Here is a 22,229-nt window from a genome sequence, read left to right as displayed (position 1 = left end):
ACATATCCATCATCATTAAATATTTCCAATGTGTGGTTACTAACCTTTTTCAATTTAATATACAAAATACAACTGAGTCAATGTTCACAGTAATTGTAACTGGAAGGCATTTTAGAAATTATAGGCATTCTAATTTATTTATTTATTTTTTACAAAAGAGAAAAAGAGAAAGCAGATTACTTGTTTATCAGTAGTTTAGCATACAAAGATTGCAATGTTTTTCTCGCTCAGATCTTTTCTAGGTGATAGAATATGTCTTTCTATTTTTTTATTGTTCTCATTGACCATAATAGTTTTAATATTTCTCAATATTCTGGAGATTGTCTTTATACTATGTGTGAGCATGGAGCGAATAGGTTGTGGTATAGTTAGTCCACTTATTTTCATAAACTGATACCAATTGTTCTAAGGCTTGTATATGATAATCTTGAAAATAATTTCAATATACGTATTACTAGAGCTTGACCTATGTGCAATACAATGGCTAGTGCTTCTTTGAAAGGTATTACAATCAGTTAGTGATGGCTTCCTCATTGAAGAAAAAAAAAAGCAAAAAGCATTTCTAGAACCAGATACAAAAATAAAATTATTTGAAAATTTCTGAATTTAAATAGATGCCACCTAACATTCCCCTAAAAGAGATTTCCATTGAAATATGGGTGAAAAGGGTTTTCTCTTGATATGATGATGAATATTTATTATGTGGGAAAGAAGACATGGATCAAGATTTAATAAAATAATCTATGACAGACATTTAGTCAAGTAGTGAAAAGCTTTACAAATTAGAAGCTAGTATGCTGCTTACTTTCTTAGAGCCCTGGATGAGGACTGTAGCCAGTGCAAATCTTTTTTTTTAAGATTTATTTATTTATTTCAGAGAGAGAAAGAGTGAGTGAAGTGGTACAGGGAGAGAATCTTTCAAGCAGACTCCATACTGAACGCAGAGTCCAAATTGGAGCTCAGTCCCATAACACATGAGATCATGACCTGAGTGGAAATCAAAAGTTGGATGCTTAACTAAGCCACCCAGGCGCCCTATAGCTGTGCAAATCTTATTTGTTGAGACACAGAACTCCAGTCTTCAGAGCTGTGTGGTTAGCATTGTTATTTAAATAAATTTCAATTAAAAAAATTATTTGAGTATAGTTGACACACAATGTTACATTAGTGTCAGGCATAAATTTTAATGGAATATCCCTGCATGTACAACAAAATATAATTAGCCACAAACAAAGAATCAGAAACTTGGGTTTTAAACTGTGTTTCAGGAAGTTAAGTCTAAGGCAGTAGTCAAATGTGAGTTTATTTTTAGTGTCTTATTCCTCTATTGTATTTAACTCTTAAGTCCCTTACTATCTATAATCCATAATTATTATATTTGGAAGTCATCAGTATGAATTTAAGATAGCTGTGAGCATCTCAAGTGTAGATAATGAAGATCAGGGAAACTACCTGTCAAAAAAGAAACAGAAAGAGGATATAAAGAACTCAGTATTTAAGAGAAAATGATGAGGACAGACATTAAAACCTTTTGGAACTCACACTGATTTTTTAAATGAAACTCAGATTTTTAAAAATATTTGGAAGGTATGTATCATTCTAAAATAATCCCCTTGGTTAGACAAAAATACACATACATACATGTATATGTACACATATAAGACAGAGATAAACCACTACTCAATTTTGTCACTAATAACAAAAACCACTATTCTACCCAACTTTGTCACTAATAACAAAAACCACTATTCTATAAAAATTTACAGGTATAAAATGTATATTAATAAAAAGTAAAATTGCTCCATTATAGAAAAATAGTATAGGACCATTCTTGTTTTAGATAATATAAAACAATCTTTCCCTCAGGAGGTGAAGAAACTGATGCAAATAAGAAAAACCACTTATTAACATGGAAAATTTCAAGAACAGTCATCCATCTAATAGAATATATGGAAGTCACAGTGAATTTGCTTGACTTGTGTTAACTCTACTAGTTAGTACTAAGTTAATGTGTCAATGGAAATTGCATATTCAAATGCCTGCTGATTTATTTTTCTTTTAGTGGAAAGGTTGGTTTGAAATGAAAATATTGAGAATTTGAATTAAAAATATGTCCTCTTTAAACTCTAGCTCAAAATCCTAATATTATCTTAAATGTAAAATTAGAAGTGCATATAGAGTATCATCCTATTCATCATGAAGGAATGTGTATCATATATTTAGTCAAGATATATACACAATATCAAACTTTGTAAAAACTATAATTATTCCATTTAAGCTAATTTGTGCAATTCTGTGAATTTGCAGTGTCATAAGTAAATGAGACATCTAAATTGCAATTATTTTTATATTATGTTAGAAATGAGTAGAAGAATCCTGGACTTGATAAATTAATAAGAAAGCGTGTGTAGACTAGCTTATAATTTTACTCATCTTAACATGGATTCAGTCTGAGATCCTAAATTCCATTTAATTTTATTGCTGCAAAAATGAGGATGGTCTTGTCATAAAACCTGTGCAGTAATAAATGATTGTGTTAGCATGCTTATCATCAGAGTTCCTCTAGAGACTCTGCCACTGAAACCCTCAGCTGACCCCATCAACAGGCAGATGGCAGTTGATCAATTCAAAACAAAGTTACTGGAAAACTAATTTCAATTACAAGAGTTTTGTTGCTTATAGTAGAGACAGAAGAGAGCAGAGGTCATCTATCTTTTTGAATTTGCGTGCCAAATAGTATTTATTTCATGCTCTTACAAGGAGTAGGGAAAGAAGTGCTATTGGCCAGATACAGAAGGACTATAAGCTACAAATGCCTATCAATCGCAGTACTTGAATGGCAGGTAGGAATGTGCAGATGTAGGAGGCTAGTGCCTCCTTAGACCCGTGGGCTTTCTGGAGTTCTTATTATAATGTGAATTCCACTCTCAGTCTTTCTCATCTAGTACTTTAATTAGAAGCTTAACTTAACAGGAAACTAGCATTAAAGAAGGGATCTGATGTCTGGAATTGGGAGGGTAAGGGTGCTGAATGTAAAGATATATACTGGCCCAAACCACTTTGTCCCTCTTGTACCTCAATCTGGATTTGGGAAGAAAAGCATAGGAGAGGTTCCTTTGATAGGAAAACCACAGATGTAGACCCCCCCAACCCCACCCGCCTACCCCATACCTAATTTTCCAGGAAGCTTAGAATTACATCTTAAAAACCAGCTGTAAAAATTATCCTTTTCTTAGTGTAAAACTATCCATCTGATAACCTACGGCTCTTGCTCTTTCGTTCTTACACTCATGGTACTGATGTGTCTATATCTCTTATTTTTAAATGTTTCTAACACCTTTTGCAAGAAGAGGGTGTTTAAGTAATAACCTTTTTACTAGACTTATCATCATGCATTTTTATTCACTTTCAGCCCTCTATCAGCTATAAACTGGAATGTATATAAACTCAGTAGAGATCTTTTCATTATTAGGAAGCTAAAAGAATTGTTCTTTTGTATGTCTATACCAGCACACTGTCCATGAAGAGTCAGTGGTGGCGATGACTGAAGACATGCCTTTGGAAATTTCTTATGTGCCTTCTACTTACCTGACTGAGATCACTCATGTCTCACAAGCCCTATCAGAAGTGGAAGAGCTTCTTAATGCTCCCGACCTTTGTGCTCAAGATTTTGAAGATCTCTTTAAACAAGAGGAATCCTTGAAGGTAAAAGCAAAGCATTTTTATGAGATTTTTACAAGCTGTTCTTCTTGATCATTCGCAGTACCACAACGATTGACTTAGAGGTACACACCAAGGCATTTTAACGTACATGTGGAATTCCTAAACCACTTCACAGGATAGTTAGTTCTAGAAAGCTGAGTTAGAAAAAGAAACATAAACCAGAAGAGGTATTTTATAATATTTAATGTTGAGAGACTTCCTAAAAGGAGGGAACACAGAAGTAATAGTTTCACATAGATTCAGGGCAGAAAGGACTTACCCAAAAGCATGCTTTGATAAGGTAACGGTATATTCACAACTAATACATTCCTTTCCTTTCTTTTCCCATAAAAGAGGAAATTTATGAGATTTTAAATAGCATTTATTGCATATAGGTTTAGCTTTATATTTTTTACTTAAAATATGCATATTCAACTTCAAATTAGTGCCAGCATCAATACTGTGATACCTGGAATCTAATTGAATAGAAAGCAATGAAGTGTTTCTTTAAAATTTCCAGGCAAAGGCTACCAACTAAATCTAGTATCTTTTCAAACCGCCAACTGCATGTTTCTGAATCCCAGACGAAGACAAAGCATGATGAGGAAATAGACTTTGAATTGTAGAGGGAAGTGTCTGAAGATAGATGAATTTAGCACCAAGAAAATGTACATAATAATGTGTGCCTCAAAATAATTTTTGTGATCATACATTTTACACTCAAAATGAAATAGGATAGCCAGAGCTCAGTATTTTTCAATGCAAATAGTGTAAGATTATAGGCAGAAGATAAGTTTGCTCTCAGCAGCACCTATTAGCCAAAGTATTTTATACTCTAAATGATTTCTTGGGAGCTCATTCCATATCACACGTTTGTCTGCATAAGTATACAGAAAGATAAAGCTGTTTGTTTGTTTTGGAAATCAGAGCTACAATATCTTGAGTGACTTGAATTTACTGTCTTACATTATATAAAGTAAGATATAAAATTACATGCTAAAATAAAATAAGAAAGGCATGGATCTCTGAAACTACTCCATCCATTTCAGTGTGGTGCTCTTTATTATTCTTTTTGAAATAAAAGTCAGATCACTAATGGATACAGTGAAGAAAAGAAACCCAATCAATTGATAAAAGAGATATGCCAGCATTCTTGTCGTTACTCACATTAACTAATTTCATATGACAGCACAGTTTATAAGTTCATCATTGTCATTCAACATGTAAATCACTGCTAATGAGCTAATATTCATTTCATTCCATGTTCCCAGACATATGGGTCAGGAGAGCAGTGACCCTAAACTTATTAAGTTGCCAATTGAATATCTTTGTCTTCATACCTCTTAACCTGGCACACTCAGAATAATGGGCCCCTGGCTACATTCAGCTAGTCATTTGTTCTTCCAGATATGTTTAAGAGTATTATAGCTAATGCCAATTGTGATTGTATTGATTACTGTGGTTTGTAAAAGTATTATTGCAGGTTTAATTTAACTGGATTATGGAATCCTTGTTAGACGCAGTTTGGGGCATAACTCCAGCTCATGACCAATAAATCTCTGGCAGTAGGCAAACGGGCTTCCTACCATTGTGAGCCTTTGAAGGGGGATAGTTTTGATCTCAGTCTTTTCAATGAATATGTATTTCCTCTTAAAGGCATTCATCATTGTCATTATCCAGTAGTAAAAATAGAAAAGTAGTGCATAAATTGTACAGCTTCTGGTTGGGAAGGTTTGAAATTAAATTGTGTTTGATTTTATTCCTGACAGATTTGCATGAATCAAATTACAGAACTATAGTAGGTATTGCTGTGGTTTAACATACATATTTCTTTAAAGTATAATACAACACAAGTAATGTGTAATAAGTTAAAATAATTACTTTCTGAACATAATATAACTAATATAGCACACATAATTTCCATAGATTTATTGAATTGGAAAGCTACCTAATCATTTTGACAAGAAAGAAGCAGAAAAATAGCTATTTACATATGGAAATCCGCATTTAATAGCTGATACATTAGCTAAAGAAAACTAGAAATGAATGAGGAACATACACATAAGTAGTATTTATTCTTATATTATAGTCAATATTAGTGTTGTGAATCAATCGATTGTGTTTGTTTATATGCAAAAAGTTATAATATTAATTGTACAAATTCTACATTGTACGATAGTTTTGAAAGAATTTAAATTTTGAAAGTTTCAATCAATGTTATTACTTTATTTTTTTGTATATTTTTATTGGAGTTCAATTTGCCAACATATAGTATAACACCCAGTGCTCATCCCATCAGGTGTCCCCTTCAGTACCCATCACCCAGTCACCCCAACCCCCCGCCCACCTCCCTTTCCACTAACCCCTTGTTCGTTTCCCAGAGTTAGGAGTCTCTCATGTTCTGTCTCCCTCTCTGATATTTCCCACACATTTTCCCTCCTTTCCCCTTTATTCCCTTTCACTATTTTTTTATATTCCCCATGTAAATAAAACCATATAATGTTTTTCCTTCGATTGACTTAATTCACTGAGCATAATACCCTCCAATTCTATCCACGTTGAAGCAAATGGTGGGGATTGGTTGTTTCTAATGGTTGAGTAATATTCCATTGTATATATAGACCACATCTTCTTCTTTATCCATTCATCTTTCGATGGACACCGAGGCTTCTTCCACAGTTTGGCTATTATGGACATTGCTGCTATAAACATCGGGGTACAAGTGTCTTGGTCTTTCACTGCATCTGTATCTTTGGGGTAAATCCCCAGCAGTGCAATTGTTGGGTTGTAGGTCAGGTCTATTTTTAACTCTTTGAGGAACCTCCACACAGTTTTCCAGAGTGGCTGCATCAGTTCGCATTCCCACCAAGACTGCAAGAGGGTTCCCCTTTCTCTACATCCTCTCCAACATTTGTTGTTTCCTGTCTTGTTAATTTTCCCCATTCTCACTGACGTGAGGTGGTATCTCATAGTGGTTTTGATTTGTATTTCCCTGATGGCCAGTGATGCGGAGCATTTTCTCATGTGCTTGTTGGCCATGTGTATGTCTTCCTCTGTGAGATTTCTGTTCATGTCTTTTGCCCATTTCATGATTGGATTGTTTGTTTCTTGGGTGTTGAGTATAATAAGTTCTTTATAGATCTTGGATACTAGCCCTTTATCTGATAGGTTATTTGCAAATATCTTCTCCCATTCTGTAGGTTGTCTTTTAGTTTTTTTAATGGCTTCTTTTGCTGGGCAGAAGTTTTTTATCTTGATGAAATCCCAATGATTCATTTTTGCTTTTGTTTCCCCTGCCTTCATAGATGTATCTTGCAAGAAGTTGCTGTGGCCAAGTTCAAAAAGGGTGTTGCCTGTGTTCTCCTCTAGGATTTTGATGGATTCTTGTCTCACATTTAGATCTTTCATCCATTTTGAGTTTATCTTTGTGTATGGAGTTAGAGAATGGTCTAGTTTCATTCATCTGCATGTGGCTGTCCAATTTTCCCAGTACCATTTATTAGAGAGACTGTCCTTTTTCCAGTGGATAGTATTTCCTGCTTTGTCGATTATTAGTTGACCATAGAGTTGAGGTCCAATTTCTGAGTTCTCTATTCTGTTCCATTGATCTATGTGTCTGTTTTTGTGCCACTACCACACTGTCTTGATGATCACAGCTTTGTAGTACAACTTGAAATCCAGCATTGTGATGCCCCCGGCGCTGGTTTTCTTTTTCAATATTCCCCTGGCTACTCGAAGTCTTTTCTGATTCCACACAAATCTTAAGATTATTTGTTCCAACTCTGTGATATAAGTCCATGGAATTTTGATAGGGATTACATTGAATGTGTAAATTTTCCTGGGTAACATTGACATTTTCACCATATTAATTCTTCCAGTCCATGAGCATGGAATATTTTTCTATCTATTTGCATCTTCCTCCATTTCCTTCAGAAGTGTTCTGTAGTTTTTAGGGTATACATCCTTTACCTCTTTGGTTAGGTTTATTCCTAGGTACCTTATGGTTTTGGGTGCAATTGTAAATGGGATTGAGTACTTAATTTCTCTTTCTTCAGTCTCATTGTTAGTGTATAGAAATGCCACTGATATCTGGGCATTGATTTTCTATCCCGCCACACTGCCGAATTGCTGTATGAGTTCTAGCAATCTTGGGGTGGAGTCTTTTGGGTTTTCTATGTACAGTATCATGTCATCTGCGAAGAGGGAGAGTTTGACTTCTTCTTTGCCAATTTGAATGCTTTTTATTTCTTTTCATTGTCTGCTTGCTGAGGCTAAGATTTCTGGTACTATGTTGAAAAGCAGTGATAAGAGTGGCTATCCCTGCCGTGTTCCTGATCTTAGGGGAAAGGCTCCCAGTGTTTCCCCATTGAGAATATTTGCTTTGGGCTTTTCATAGATGGCTTTTAAGATGCTGAGGAATGTTCCCTCTATCCCTACACTCTGAAGAGTGTTTTTTTTTTATAAATTTATTTTTTATTGGTGTTCAATTTGCCAAGATATAGAATAACACCCAGTGCTCATCCCATCAAGTGCCCCCCTCAGTGCCTGTCACCCAGTCACCCCCACCCCCTGCCCACCTCCCTTTCTATTACCCCCAGTTCGTTTCCCAGAGTTAGGAGTCTCTCATGTTCTGTCTCCCTTTCTGATATTTCCCATTCATTTTCTCTCCTCTCCCCTTTATTCCCTTTCACTATATTTTATATTCCCCAAATGAATGAGACCATATAATGTTTGTCCTTCTCCGATGGACATACTTCACTCAGCATAATACCCTCCAGTTCCATCCATGTCGAACCAAATGGTGGGTATTTGTCGTTTCTAATGGCTGAGTAATATTCCATTGTATACATAGACCACATCTTCTTTATCCATTCATCTGTCAATGGACACTGAGGCTCCTTCCACAGTTTGGCTATTGTGGACATTGCTGCTATAAACATCGCAGTTGCAGGTGTCCCAGCATTTCACTGCATCTATATCTTTGGGGTAAATCCCCAGCAGTGCGATTGAAGAGTTTTGATCAGGAATGGATGCTGTATTTTGTCAAATGCTTTCTCTGCATCTATTGAGAGGATCATATGGTTCTTGTTTTTTCTCTTGTCGATGTGATCTATCACGTTGATTGTTTTACGAGTGTTGAACCAACCTTGCATCCCTGGGATAAATCCCTCTTGGTCATGGTGAATAATCTTCTTAATGTACTGTTGGATCCTATTGGCTAGTATGTTGTTGAGAACTTCTGCATCTGTGTTCATCAGGGATATTGGTCTATAATTCTCCTTTTTGGTGGGGTCTTTGTCTGGTTTTGGAATTAAGGTGATCCTGGCCTCATTGGACAAGTTTGGAAGTATTCCATCCCTTTCTATCTTTTGGAATAGCTTTAGTAGAATAGATATTGTTTCTTTTTTAAATGTGTGATAGAATTCCCCTGGGAAGCCATGTGGCCCTGGACATTTGTGTCTTGGGAGGTTTTTGATGACTGCTTCAATTTCCTCCCTGGTTATTGGTCTGTTCAGGTTTTCTATTTCATCCTGTTCCAGTTTTGGTAATTTGTGGCTTTCCAGAAATGCATACTTTTTTTTTCTAGATTGCCTAATTTATTGGCATTTAGCTGCTCATGATATGTTTTTAAAATCGTTTGTATTTCCTTGGTATTGGTTGTGATCTCCCCTTTTTAATTGATTATTTTATTAATTTGAGTCTTTTCTCTTTTCTTTTTAATATGGCTGGCTAATGGTTTATCTATCTTATGAATTCTTTCAAAGAACGATCTCCTGGTTTTGTTGATATGTTCTACAGTTCTTCTGGTCTCTATTTCATTGAGTTCTGCTCGAATCTCTATTAACTCTCTTCTTCTGCTTGGTGTAGGTTTTATTTGCTGTTTTTTCTCCAATTCCTTTGGGGTGACAGGTTAGCTTGTATATTTGAGTTTTTCCAATTTTTTTGAGGGATGCTTGTATTGTGATGTATTTCCCTCTTAGGACTGCTTTTGCTGTATCCCAAAGATTTTGAACAGTTGTATCTTCATTCTCATTAGTTTCCATGAATCTTTTTAATTCTTCTTCTCTAATTTCCTGGTTGACCCATTCATCTTTTAGCAGGATGCTCTTTAACCTCCACATGTTTCTTCCAAATTTCTTTTTGTGATTGAGTTTTAGTTTCAAAGCATTGTGGTCTGCTCAGTACAGAGTGGCTGTATGAGCGGGCTGAGTCAAGAATATCAACCACACCTAAGTAAATTTCACCCTTGATGATTCTAATGAGGTCAGAGACCTTGTTAGAAGTGAAAAACCCTTCTCTCTGTAGTTTCCAGCTGTTCTCTCTTTAAATCTCAGGTCATATTCATAGGTTTTCAGGATGGTTTGAAAGTTATCTAACTAAGTAAGTTGGTGGGGCCAGGTGAGTTGAGGACCCCTACTCCTCCTCCATCTTGCCTCACCTCCTGCTATTACTTTATTTTTGAGAAAAAAATTTCAATTCTCTTAAAATTCTCTAGAATATAATTACTAGATTACATCATCAACTCTTGCTTTAAATTGTCTCATTATAAAGTATGAGCATAAGAGAGTAGACTGGTGATTGCAAGGGACTAGGGGCAGAGGAAATGGGAAGCTGCTGTTCAGTGGATATAAAATGGAAAAATCAGTTTTCGAGATATGCTGGGCAACTGCCATAGGTAGCAGTAATGTAGCATACACTTAAAAATGTGTTCAGAGGATGGATATCATATTAATTGCTCTTACAACAATAAAAATAATAAAGTATGGATATAGAACTTTTTAAGTTTCCAAGTTTTGCCCCTTACAGATTTAAATATTTGACCTCTTCTCACAAAAGAAGAAATGACTTATTTTAGAAGGCCCAGTGAAAAGGATTTGTCCTAGTGCTACCATATACCTGATTGGGCTGGAAATTTTGGTTGTAATGGTGTCTGCATTATTCTTGGGGCCTCACCCTCAGGGTCCCCTGAACTGTGACTTACAGCTGCCAATTGCAAGTGCCTGGGACTCTGCCTAGGGCTCTCTGATCATCCAAATTTGTAAGTGTCAGGGAGTTATGGCTCTGCCTCCCCACATCTCCCAACAAACCTCAACCCATGGCAGGTTACTTTCTGAGAATAAAGGACACTGCTCCTACACATCTTTAGCTGCAGTGACTCTGAAACACGTTCTGTGCTTTCACCAAAGTTCCCCTGTGTGACTGAGTCCCCACTGTGCATGGTAGGAACTTTCCAGATATTACAGGGGTTAACTGGCTTCCTCTCCTAACCTCTCCACTGCCTTACCAGTGCTTACTAGGATCATTACCAAGTAATTCATGTGCATACAAATTCTAATCTTAGACTCTCCTTCTAAGGTATCCAACCTATGATAATTTTGAAAGAAACAATGACATATACACCATTCAGTCAGCACTTGCTAACAGAAATCTTGGAAAATACTTCATTCAAGTTGAGGGGGAATTCCCCAGTGACTGTGCTACTTCTCCACTAAAGATTTTCTTAGGTGGTCAGTTAGATCTTGGCCTTTAGAAAGGTGAACTTTTAGAACAAAAATAAAAGCATGGCTTAGAATAAGGATTACAACTAGATTTTATCTTTTGCTGTAATGAGAAATCAATTTTCTTTCAGTGGTCAGGTACTCTTAATAACTTACCTATATTAACTAATTTAATCCTCACAACTCTGTAAAATATTTTAAGTTATTTTGCGCATTTTAAGATGAAGAAACTAAAAAAATATAAAGTCACTTGACAAGGTGACACAGCTAATATTAATGGAGCAAGGATTTCAACCCAAGCAAAGTAGATCCGGGATCTGAGCTGTGTGCCACCATACTATACCACCTCTCACAAGGTTTTTTTCCCTAGGGCACTATGTTAAGCATAGAAAAGGTGAACTTGGACAAAACACAGTAGAATACTGAGGACTGTCATGCCTAATTTATAGGGAAAATGTTCTGGGTTCTAATTCTCAATGAATCCATGAAAGTTTAAGAAGATTCTATGAAGGATTCCATTAAAAGGAAGGAAGGATGGAAATTAAGAAGGAAGGAAGGTGGAAAGAGGAAAAGAAAGGGAAGGAAAGAAAAGTCAGATATGCATCATTTCAATCCTCTCATCTAAACTGATGATAGTGCAGATGTTCTGGTTGAGGTAGATAACATTTTTTGTGTTTTTGGTATGCAAGAGGGTGACAAGAAGTGTGGACAGATGAACAAATCCCACAGATGTTGACAGGACACTTGGGCCCAATGTAGAGTTAGATAGGATCCAGAAATCGAAGCAGCTGTTGTTCAACCTCAGCAGGACTAGAAAGAGCTTGCTATGAGCTCAAAAAGCTAAGGACTATAAAGCAAAGTCATTCAGTCTTCTTTGACTGGGTCAGCTTTTATGTAGGGTCCTTAAGACCTAAAAGAAATTGTTAAGACAGGCTCCTAATTTAAGGACTGAGATTTTATTCATTCAAACATATTTATTAAGCTTTTGCTATATACCTGGCATCACTCTAAGTGCTTAAAGAACATTGAACAAAATCGATGGACCCCACCTTCATATAGTTTTCATTATAGCAGTTGGAGACAGGATATAAGTAAACAAACGATCAGTATATTTAAAAAGAAAAAAAAAGCACAGAGTTGGATAAGGGGTATATAACTACCGGAGGGGAAGGAGTAGGTGGAATGGCATGGAATTGCAATTTTAAATAGGGTGGAAAGGACAGTTGAACAAATATTTGAAGAGGCTAAGGGAGTCACCATGGCACTCAAGCGCTGCTGTCTGGGCATAGTCAGTAGTCATTACAGAGGCCCACATGTTAGGAATGTGCTAACTTGATCAGTAAAAAGCAAGAAGGCCAGTGTGGCTGGAGCACAATAAGCCAGAGAAGGGTGATAGGACATCAGATCATAACTCTGAGGATCCAGATTGTAAAGGATCTGTTGCACCATTGTAAAGACTACCTTTCACTGAGTGAGATAGGAGCCATTGTAGACTTTTGAGGAGATGAATGACATCATCTGATTTATGTTTTTAAAAGGATTACATTGGTTGAGAGGAGCCTGGGTGTCTCAGTCAGTTGAGCATCTGACTCTTGGTTTCAGCTCAGATCATGACTTCAGGGTTGTGGAATTTAGCCCTGTTAGGGCCCCACGCTCAGCGGGGAGTCTATTTGAGATTCCTTCCCTCTCCCTCTCTCTGCTCTGTCCCTCCCCACCCACCTCTCTCTAAAATAAATAAATATATCTCTTTAAAAAGGATTTCACTGAGTAATAGAGTAGAACTATAGGGGATCAAGAGTAAAAACAGGAAGGGAATTTGGAGAAGAGATGCTAGTGGCCTGGGCTAGGGTGGTAAGGAGAGATTTCCAGATTATGGTAATGTTTTTAAAGTGGTGATAGCAGTTTCATTTCTGTAACCACACAGAAACTTGAGCATGGATGTATGAGGACCTATCCTCAACAGACTTGGGGCTCAGGAGAATTTAGGTGTCCTGTGAATTTGGCGGAGGACTCCTTGAGGGATGTAACATTTTTTTCTCATTGATATTTATACTTTATCCCCTTGCCTTGAAACAGAGGCAAAAGGACTAGCAATGAGATTTTATCAGCCTGATCAAGATCTTTCTCCTTTGGAATTTATTTCATCATATTTAAGCACAAATTTAATAATCCTGGTCATTTGAATGAGGACAGAACTAATGCCATGAGCAAACTGCTTTTCTAGTCTGGTTAGGGGAATCAAATAATAGAAAGAGATACCTTATGTACAAATCTGAAAAAAATATCTGAAAGAAAATAAAATAATGCATTTTTCTGTGCACCTTGCTAATACAGGGGCATGCTACATAAAGGGTTAGATTTTTCACCAATTTAATAATAGTCCAACAAGAGGAGTTTGCAGTTATTCTAAATTAAGTGATCATGGTTCATATAAAATGTCAAAGCCAAGTCTGATTATAAATACTTTTTGACGTCTACTTAAATGTAATGTATTACCACATTGTAAAAGCTGATCTTGTGGACTACATATAACATTTTGAATATGTAATCATTTAGTGATTTCTCTGAGGAAAATCATGTTTTTCAGCTAACACATTTTATTCAGTTATAAATATTAGTCCTTTCTTCTACCATTTTTATGATTGGGGATTTATTTGTTCAATTTGCTATTTATATTTGTGAATAACTTTACAAATATTAATCTATAATAATTCTATTCCAGTTCATATTTATTTGTGTTTTGATACAGTTTTCTTTTATATTTTATACATGTGTCTCTTTTATAGGAAATTATTCATTCTTTTCTCTCTGCAAGTATTTCATCTGGCCCAGTAGTTGTCCTACTTTGACTCCCTTGCTGTAGTGTACTCCCATCTTTGCTAAAATGTGCTTGAAGAACCCCCTCTTACTTCATTTCTCTCAGCAAGACGATTTTAATAATCTTCATCCTATAAATTCTAGAAGTCAGAAACTTCTACATTAAAATGTACGGTCCTCAAGGCTGGTGGACATTTCAAGGTTGCAATTAAGTTGTTGGGAATTTTCCTACTATCCATGACCAATTCAAGATGTTCTTTGACCAATTAGGCCTGTCATTTTTGATCTGTGATATATAATTACTGATCTGTTATTTATGCAAGAACCATGCATCATCCTATGGAGAATGTTTTGGCCAAAACATATAGTTGTATTTACAAAGTGTTTTTCACATGTGAACCATAAACTATGCAGAGAAAATCAAAAGGGCAACTTACCATAGAGCCATGAAAAATAACTTTACAATGTTTCTTTAGAAGCTCAGAAAAATCTAATTAATAAGTACTTTAATGCCTTTTGATGGAACACTCTTCCCAACTTGATATGTCATTAATGTAGTGCCTGGTAGCTGGATGGGACATAAAGAGGATAAGAATTAGATTTATATAGGGTGTTGCCTTCATTTGTCAGATAAAGACAAATTCCAGAGAGTGAAAATGAACTGGAGTTTGAGTCTTTGGTACGCCAATTTTTCTTTTTCAATTTTAAGATAGATCTACTCCCCAATGGCTGCTGTCACAACAGCTACTAATGGTTTTCTCTAATCTTTTTTTCTTAGAAATGAAAGTCGTATGCTCTTCTGCTAACCAGGTTACAAAGGGTCTCAAGGCATTTTTGTTAGCTAAAACCTCTCAAAGCTATTATTTTCCTCTTCCCAAAACGTGGAAGCAATAGTGCAGGGTTTTATAAATCTGAAAACACATACACATGTGTTTAAGTGTATGTATACCCATTTAACTGCAGTGCTACATTTATTAAGATATTAGTTAATAAATATTATTAAGTGATACTGCGTGAGCAACAGCAAGATACAGTTTTCACCACTTCCAGTGGTTTGCAAATGAGCCATCTACTCCTTCTGACCTGTTCCCTCTAGTGACCACCAAAGATCATATGCATAACCACTAGGCAGAAAAGATAGTATTTTTGTTGTTATTCACCACTGTATCTGCAACTCTTAGAACAGTGTCAAGCACTTAATAGACGCTCAATGTGCATTGTTGAGTAAATGAACAGTAGTCCTGTTAAATACAGATATGGATTCCATGATCAAAGAGGACAGAACAATGTTAACCTATCAGTACCAGGCTTGAAAAGAAAACAAAATTAGCCTCTTTTACACTATATTCTTACACATTGAGTTAAATCATCCAGACATAGGTGAATTCTAACAATCTGTGCATGTATACTAGCATGATGACATTTACTCTATTTAGATTTCTACATACTGAATTTTTAGCCAATTATTTATGAGAACATGTGGCAGGAAGTCCACAAGTAATTAAAATATTAGTAATATTTTACATTCACTGAGCTTGCATTATATGGTTATGACAGGCAGTAGGATACAGAGGTTGGCAATGCACTAGATTTGAACATAAAAGACTTAGATTTAGAGACCAAATCGGAGTCTTTCTGGTTGTGTCTTTAAGCAAATCACATAAATCTAAGTGTTTTTAACTTTGAAATTAGATTAATGATGATACCTGTCCCAGCCTTTTCATCAGTATGATCGTGAAGATAAAGTGAAAGCATGTAGGATTACATGGAAAAATTCTTGTAAAAATATTTATACAATAATATAAATTTAATGATTTGTAAAACATATATTACTTCACCAAATCCAATATCTTAAAAATTATTATAAATTAAATTTTTATGTAAATAATCTTAAAAATGATATTTTAAAAAGTAGCACATCTTATACAATTGCATATTTATATGTAGAAAACTTTAGATAAAATGTTGACAACAGCATAAAATATACATAAAGTTATTTCCAGATTTTGCAAGTAGCTTAAAGTTTAAAAAAAAAAGAGTTTAAAGTCAAGGAGAATGCACAAAGGTAAAAAACATTTGCTTTTGATAAAAGCTTCTTTTAGAGAATTTTATTTAATACTCTCAATCATTTTCCTTTAGTATATTTCCAGTGCTAAGTATTACTTATTTGGGAGTAAAATTTTCATTCTTCTATTAATTTTAGGTGCTAAAAAATAACTCATAGTTTTTATATTTCTCTTGAGGATGTGAAAACTTGAGATCATTCCAAGTTTCTATGCACTATGGCTTTTACCAAGAGCAGGATGCTTTTTTTGTAGTTTGTTTTCTTGTTTTATTTTCCAGTGAAATATGTTGAATTCATTTTTCCCAACTCCTTTTAGTAATTTAAAATCCATTGTTCAGCTTTCAGAACTCTGACTTAATAGCCATTTAAAAGCATTGAAGCTAGACAAACCATGAGGGAATCCTAACTCTGAGAAACAAACAAATGGTTGCAGAAGGGGAGGTGAATGGAAAGATGAGGTAACTGGGTGATAAGCATTAAAGAGGGCATATGATGAGATGAGTACTGGGTGTTATACTATATGTTGGCAAATTGAATTTAAATAAAATAAAATAAAAAGCATTAAAGCTGTAGCTCTAATGAAAAACTATTTATTAGTGTTTTTTTTTCTTTTCTTGGGGTTCTGAGATTTATTTTTGTTATTTTTTTTTTCCTTTTGCCATTTAGAAAGGCTAGTCTGTATTCATTTTCCTGCTTAAATTGGCAATTATGAGCAGGTTAATACTACAATAGCATTCAACTGAGCCTTATAAATTGACATTATGTAGATCAAAATGTTTAAATAGTGGCAATTGCATACAGTTTAATCTAATTCAGTGACTTTTATCCAGGTCTGCTTATTTCTAAATCCTAGTGCATATTGTTAAAAATTCAAAGAAAAAACAAATACTTTGTTTTATAAATACCATATAATTATTGGACACCAGTTACTTCTATTTCCAAGTTTAATTTGCCAAACCTTAGACAAAAGATTAAAGAATGTTTTTCCTCATTAGGGATCTCTTTTCAAGAAGGTAAAGAAAATAAGTAGAATGTTAGCATCCTCCTCCTATATTATGTTTTGTTTTGTTGTTCTTAAATTTACATGTTTAGATTTAGTTCAGAACAATTCTATGAAACAGTGGTTTTGCTTTTCTATCTCCCATCTAAAGCACTAGGATGGAAAGCTTATCTCCTAACATCGACAGCATTAATCATTTATAAAATGGGCAAAATGTTACCAAATAGGTTTCCCTTTTTTTCCAAAATGGTGTATTGTTATTTGTATTAATTTGTACAGATTTAATTATATCTTGTTTATCAGCTATCTATGAACTTGATTGATTACTCATACTGGATTTTCAGTGCTTTATCAAAATAATAAAATGCTCATGATGTCATATGTATACAGCATAAAAGAGTATAAAGTGAATAGAGGAAAGAAAAACATCCCATCCACATTTTGTCATCCCATTCCTCAGTGATAATAATTTCTTTTAGGTTTCCCTAGATTGCTGTATTGCCTTAGAATTTTTTTTCCACAAAACCTACCTGCCCCTCCTCAGCTCAGTTACACGAGACATAAAAGCATGCCCTGGTTCTAAAAAAATTGGAAACAGAATGCCATATGTCGCATTTTGAAGAGAAATAGCATTTGCTTCTTTACAACTCTCCTTTGCTATGTGCAAGAGCCAATTTTTCTATCAAGACTTTCAATAAAGTGATTTAGACAATGTGCACGACTCAATACAAAATGTACCTATTGCAAAATGACTTGTGAAATCGTTTCCAGTTTAGTTGCTGCTGATGGACTAGAATTGTTGTCTTTGAGGAATACTTGGGGCAGTGAAGTGCAGGTTTCACATTTTTCCTTTTGTTCTTGTTGATGCTCTATAGCGTCTGAGAAACTTGGGCAGACATAATTCTGAATGAAGGACTTAGGTCCCTGAGGTCCTGTGAGAAAAGCATGGAGAAACTTAGCCAGGAAATGCAGATGGACTGCTATTCCACTGTTTAACAGCTAAATAACCAGTAAAAGTAAAATAGAATAAACAGGGAAATAACTGAATAGTTTACAACATCTTGGAACCTGAACATCTATCTGCAATAGTTCAAGAACAATGTAACAAATCTTAAGGTTCAGTGATTCCATTCAAATTGGATTTTTATAAGCAAGTTAAGATTCAGAGCTTCAACTTTACTCTTCAGTTCAAATCAACAAATATTTATTAAGGCCCAAATACTGTGTGTAACACTCTAAAAGAGAAATATAAGGCTTGATCCCTGCACTCTGGTAATTTGTAATATTAATTGGATACACATATCATAGTTATACAAACAAGCTGGGAAGTAATAGTAGGAAAGACACAGGCAAAAATAGTGTATAACACATAAGTATAACAGAATTCAGGAAGAGGGAAAAGCCATGTAGAGAGCTGAAACTGAGAATTATTTTACAGAGGAGAAAGCCTTCGAGTATCTGTGCTTTGGATGTCACTGGAATTTGGACAGTCTAATAGCTACCACTTATTTATTATGTTCCAGGACATTTTTTAAATGTTTTGCTTGTGGTAGCTTATGTGGTCATCACAGCAACCCTATGAAGAAAGCACTCTTAAACACATATTCAGAATTATCCAAACTGGAGATAGTGGTTTGGAACAGAGTGGTGGCAGGGTCAAATTTTGGATGCATTCTAAAAGTAGAGCTCATAGGATTTAGTGATCACTTGCATGCAGGTTGGTCAAGAGAGGATTCAAGGATAACATTAAAAATTTGTGCATGGTTTGGTATAAGTTTAGTTGTGATGTGTTAAGCTTAAGATGTTTATTAGACATCCACGTATCAAAGAGACAGTATCAAAGAGACAATTGGATATATATAAGTCAGAGTTCAGGAGAGGATCTAGACTGGAGATATACCTAGAGGAATAAATAGGGGTAATTTATTTAGCTCTTCTGCACACTTGCTCACAAAATATGTCTTTTCATCTGTTCTTTTCCCAGCCCTCTTTCCTTCCAACTCCCCTTCTATGGACAATCTCGACCACTCCCATGACCTAAATATCAGTCTGACACAAATGGATCTTACTGGTGGAGTGGGAAATGGGATAAGCACGATGCCAACATAGTATTATAGACTCGCTGCAGACAGTGCCCAATAGAGAGGGCAACCGGCAGATGAAGGGACTTGGTCATTTAATGACTGACTTTGCGTAAGGCCCACAGCAAAGTGTTTGTGAACAGAAATAGAATGACTTTGTCTTTCTGAGTCACTCTTACATCCCCAGTGCATAGACTATCCCCAGCACATGGTAGGTTTTCAGCAGTTATTTGTTGAGTTAATGAATAGAATAGAGGTGGACAGAGAAGTAGAGAGAAAGCTGGGGCATAGCGAGTGAGGTAAGAGTAGGGAGGCCAGAGCTCTGTGATGAGGACTATATGCTCAATGGTGCTGCATGCTGCCGGACAGGGAGAAGATGCAGTGAGGAAGCTACTGCTGAACCAATAAATAGAAAATTATTTCAGGAAGTCAATATTGTAAAAAAAAAAAAAGTGTGAACTACAGGTATTTATAGGCATTTGCTCACAGGACTTACATTGAGGACTGAAGATCAAAGAATCACTAGAAAGCAATTATAAGATAGATAGATAGATAGATAGATAGATAGATAGATAGATAGATAGAAGATTTAAAATAAAGTTCAATATACTTGAGACCAGAATATAATTATATGGAAGTCACTTTTAGGCAAAGGTACCCTAAGTAATCAATTTCATATTTTTCATATTATCTTGTATGTTTCTATCTCTGAAACTATATTGTTTCAGTTTTAAAATAGCTTTTATCCCCCCCTTATGGAAACATTTTTACTAAGGCAACACTGGCAAAATGTGAAGCGAAGATTAAATAATTTCTGAATATGTTATTACAAACTTTAAAATAGAAGACACAATTTCAAATTAATGTTTGTGTACACATCCTACAATCAACATGTTTTAAAGCATACTTTGGTAAGAGTTTTCAACTTGTGAAGGTGTGTTTGAAGTTGCTCCTTGGTATAAATAGGACTAAAGATGCCTTTAAATTATAGACATCCTTATTTTTTTAATTATGTGCTGAAGCTGAAGCAAGTGCTAAAGTGAATTTTATGTTTTGTACGTGCGAGATGCCCATGTATTCTCATGACTACAGAGAAAACACAACGGAAATGATACTAGTCTAAATAAATATCAGAGATCATACTGGTACTCTTCATCATATTTTTGAAACAAAGTGTAGGTAAGAAACAACGTTAAAATTTCAATAACTTTTTAAGTTTATTTTCATTTTGTTTACAATAAGTTCAACTTGTCAAATACCACCATCCCCTCCTCCCACCCTGTTCAATTTCCACAGTATTTACTTTGACATTCATACAAATAGGTTTACCATTTAGGTGGGTAAAGTTTCACTCTGTAATGAAACATTCTGACAAGGGAGTACTTGCTGCTTTACATTAAATGGAAGAAAAACTGAACATCAGAAATCTGTCCCTTGTGATAGAGAAGAGAGCATAGTGAAGAGTTACTTGAGACCTTTATCTCAACCTGATTAATTGGCAAAGAGGTCCCTTGTTTGGGTCCCTAGATAAATGGTCTGCAGTGTCTAGTTTCTCTGTTTAGCCCATAGAAAGCACTTATTACACAGTACTTGAATAAACAAAGTACTTTTAGGTTCAAATTGTTTGTCTTATGAATCTCCTTTAAAAACTGATTATCTCTAAAGAGAGACCTCATGTTTTAAAATATCATTTATCTCCAAGTTCAGGCTGATCATGTCTGTGTTATCAAGGGACTTTTATTTAAACCACCAGCTTTTCAACTAGAAATCTGACTCAGAAGAATGTAGTTCATAATGCTCTGTTTTTTTCTTATTTTATGTAGCTGGACTTCATCTTCTAGTTGTGAAAATTACTTTGATGTCTCATTTTCTCTCTATTAGCAGTGTATAAATAAGGATCTTACTGAATGGACTTGGTTCTGAGAAGCCGAGTTACAAGGACACTCTATTTTAAAATATTAAGGACTTAAATTACACACACTCATGTACAAATGCCTTCCAGAAATGGAAGTTTCCTTTCACAGGGAGAGTGACTAACAGACATCTGACCCAATTGACACCTAGTGTGGGGAGGTCCGTTCAGAGGGGCATGTCAAAATTAAGAGAAAAATTGACTAAACACTGGGTACTTCATGATTTTGCTATCATATTTTCAGGTAATATAAGGAAGTATTCAGGGAAAGAAATGAAAATAATATATTCTATAGTGATCCTAGGGATTTTTCTATCACCATAGCAACTACAGGGACTGTGGTTTTATTTTGTGAGGGTCAGAAACTATAAAGATCACTTATTTCTAGACAAACTAGAATAGTAAAAAGCTATAAAAGATCTCATCTCTGGCTTTAAACTGTGGAAACTGCTACAGAATTTTCTTTGGTGCATATACCATTTTTCTGTGTGCAGTGCCTCAGGGACAAGAGCATGTGTAGGGACTTTAAAAACGATTTCCTGGACTCCAGCCAATTTTGACAGCATTCTCTGAGAATACACCAAGGAGCCATTATCCAGATATTCAGGGAGTGTGACATCCCCTGCCCCAGTTTTTGCTTTTCGATTTTTGTTTTTCTCATTTAAGATAGAAAGTTTTTCTGCCTTTGCAACATGCTGGCCAGCATTGCTGAAACCGTTCATAACTCGATTCTGAGCAATTCTGCCACTTTCTAGAGAACAGGGAGCTCTCCAGAGATTTGGACTAAAATCAGGAAGTTTTGCAAGCTCAGATCTTCAGAGGGAGAATATGTTTATCGTGTGTGTGTGTGTGTGTGTGTGTGTGTGTGTGTGTGTCTGTGTGTCTGTGTGTCTGTGAGTGAATGTGCGCATATACACATGCCCCACATCAAAGCCATTAACAGATGACTTTTATTTTGGTGGGGAAGATCTTCCTTCCCTTCTTTTAAATTTTACCCCTGTTGGAGATCACAGCTATTTGTTTCAGGTGGGTGGGCTCCCAATGTGCAGGCATCTGTGGCTGGTTGCCTCAGTGTGAATTTAAGTAATCGGCCTGTCAGTCACCTGGCTGTTGGTATCAAGTGGCAAGATTATCAGAGATCTTGATCGTTGCC

General features: G+C 35.5%; 1 protein-coding gene across 1 annotated transcript in view; it reads left to right on the top strand.

Moving 5' to 3' along the window:
* DMD (dystrophin) overlaps positions 1 to 22,229 on the top strand; it is a 2,084,073-nt gene that overhangs the window by 920,793 nt on the left and 1,141,051 nt on the right. The window contains 1 exon segment of the mRNA NM_001003343.1: positions 3,511 to 3,705. Coding sequence (NP_001003343.1) covers positions 3,511 to 3,705 — 195 coding nt within the window.

Source organism: Canis lupus, chromosome X, assembly GCF_011100685.1.
Source record: "Canis lupus familiaris isolate Mischka breed German Shepherd chromosome X, alternate assembly UU_Cfam_GSD_1.0, whole genome shotgun sequence".
NCBI lineage: Eukaryota > Metazoa > Chordata > Mammalia > Carnivora > Canidae > Canis > Canis lupus.
This window is presented reverse-complemented; position numbering and strand designations above follow the sequence as displayed.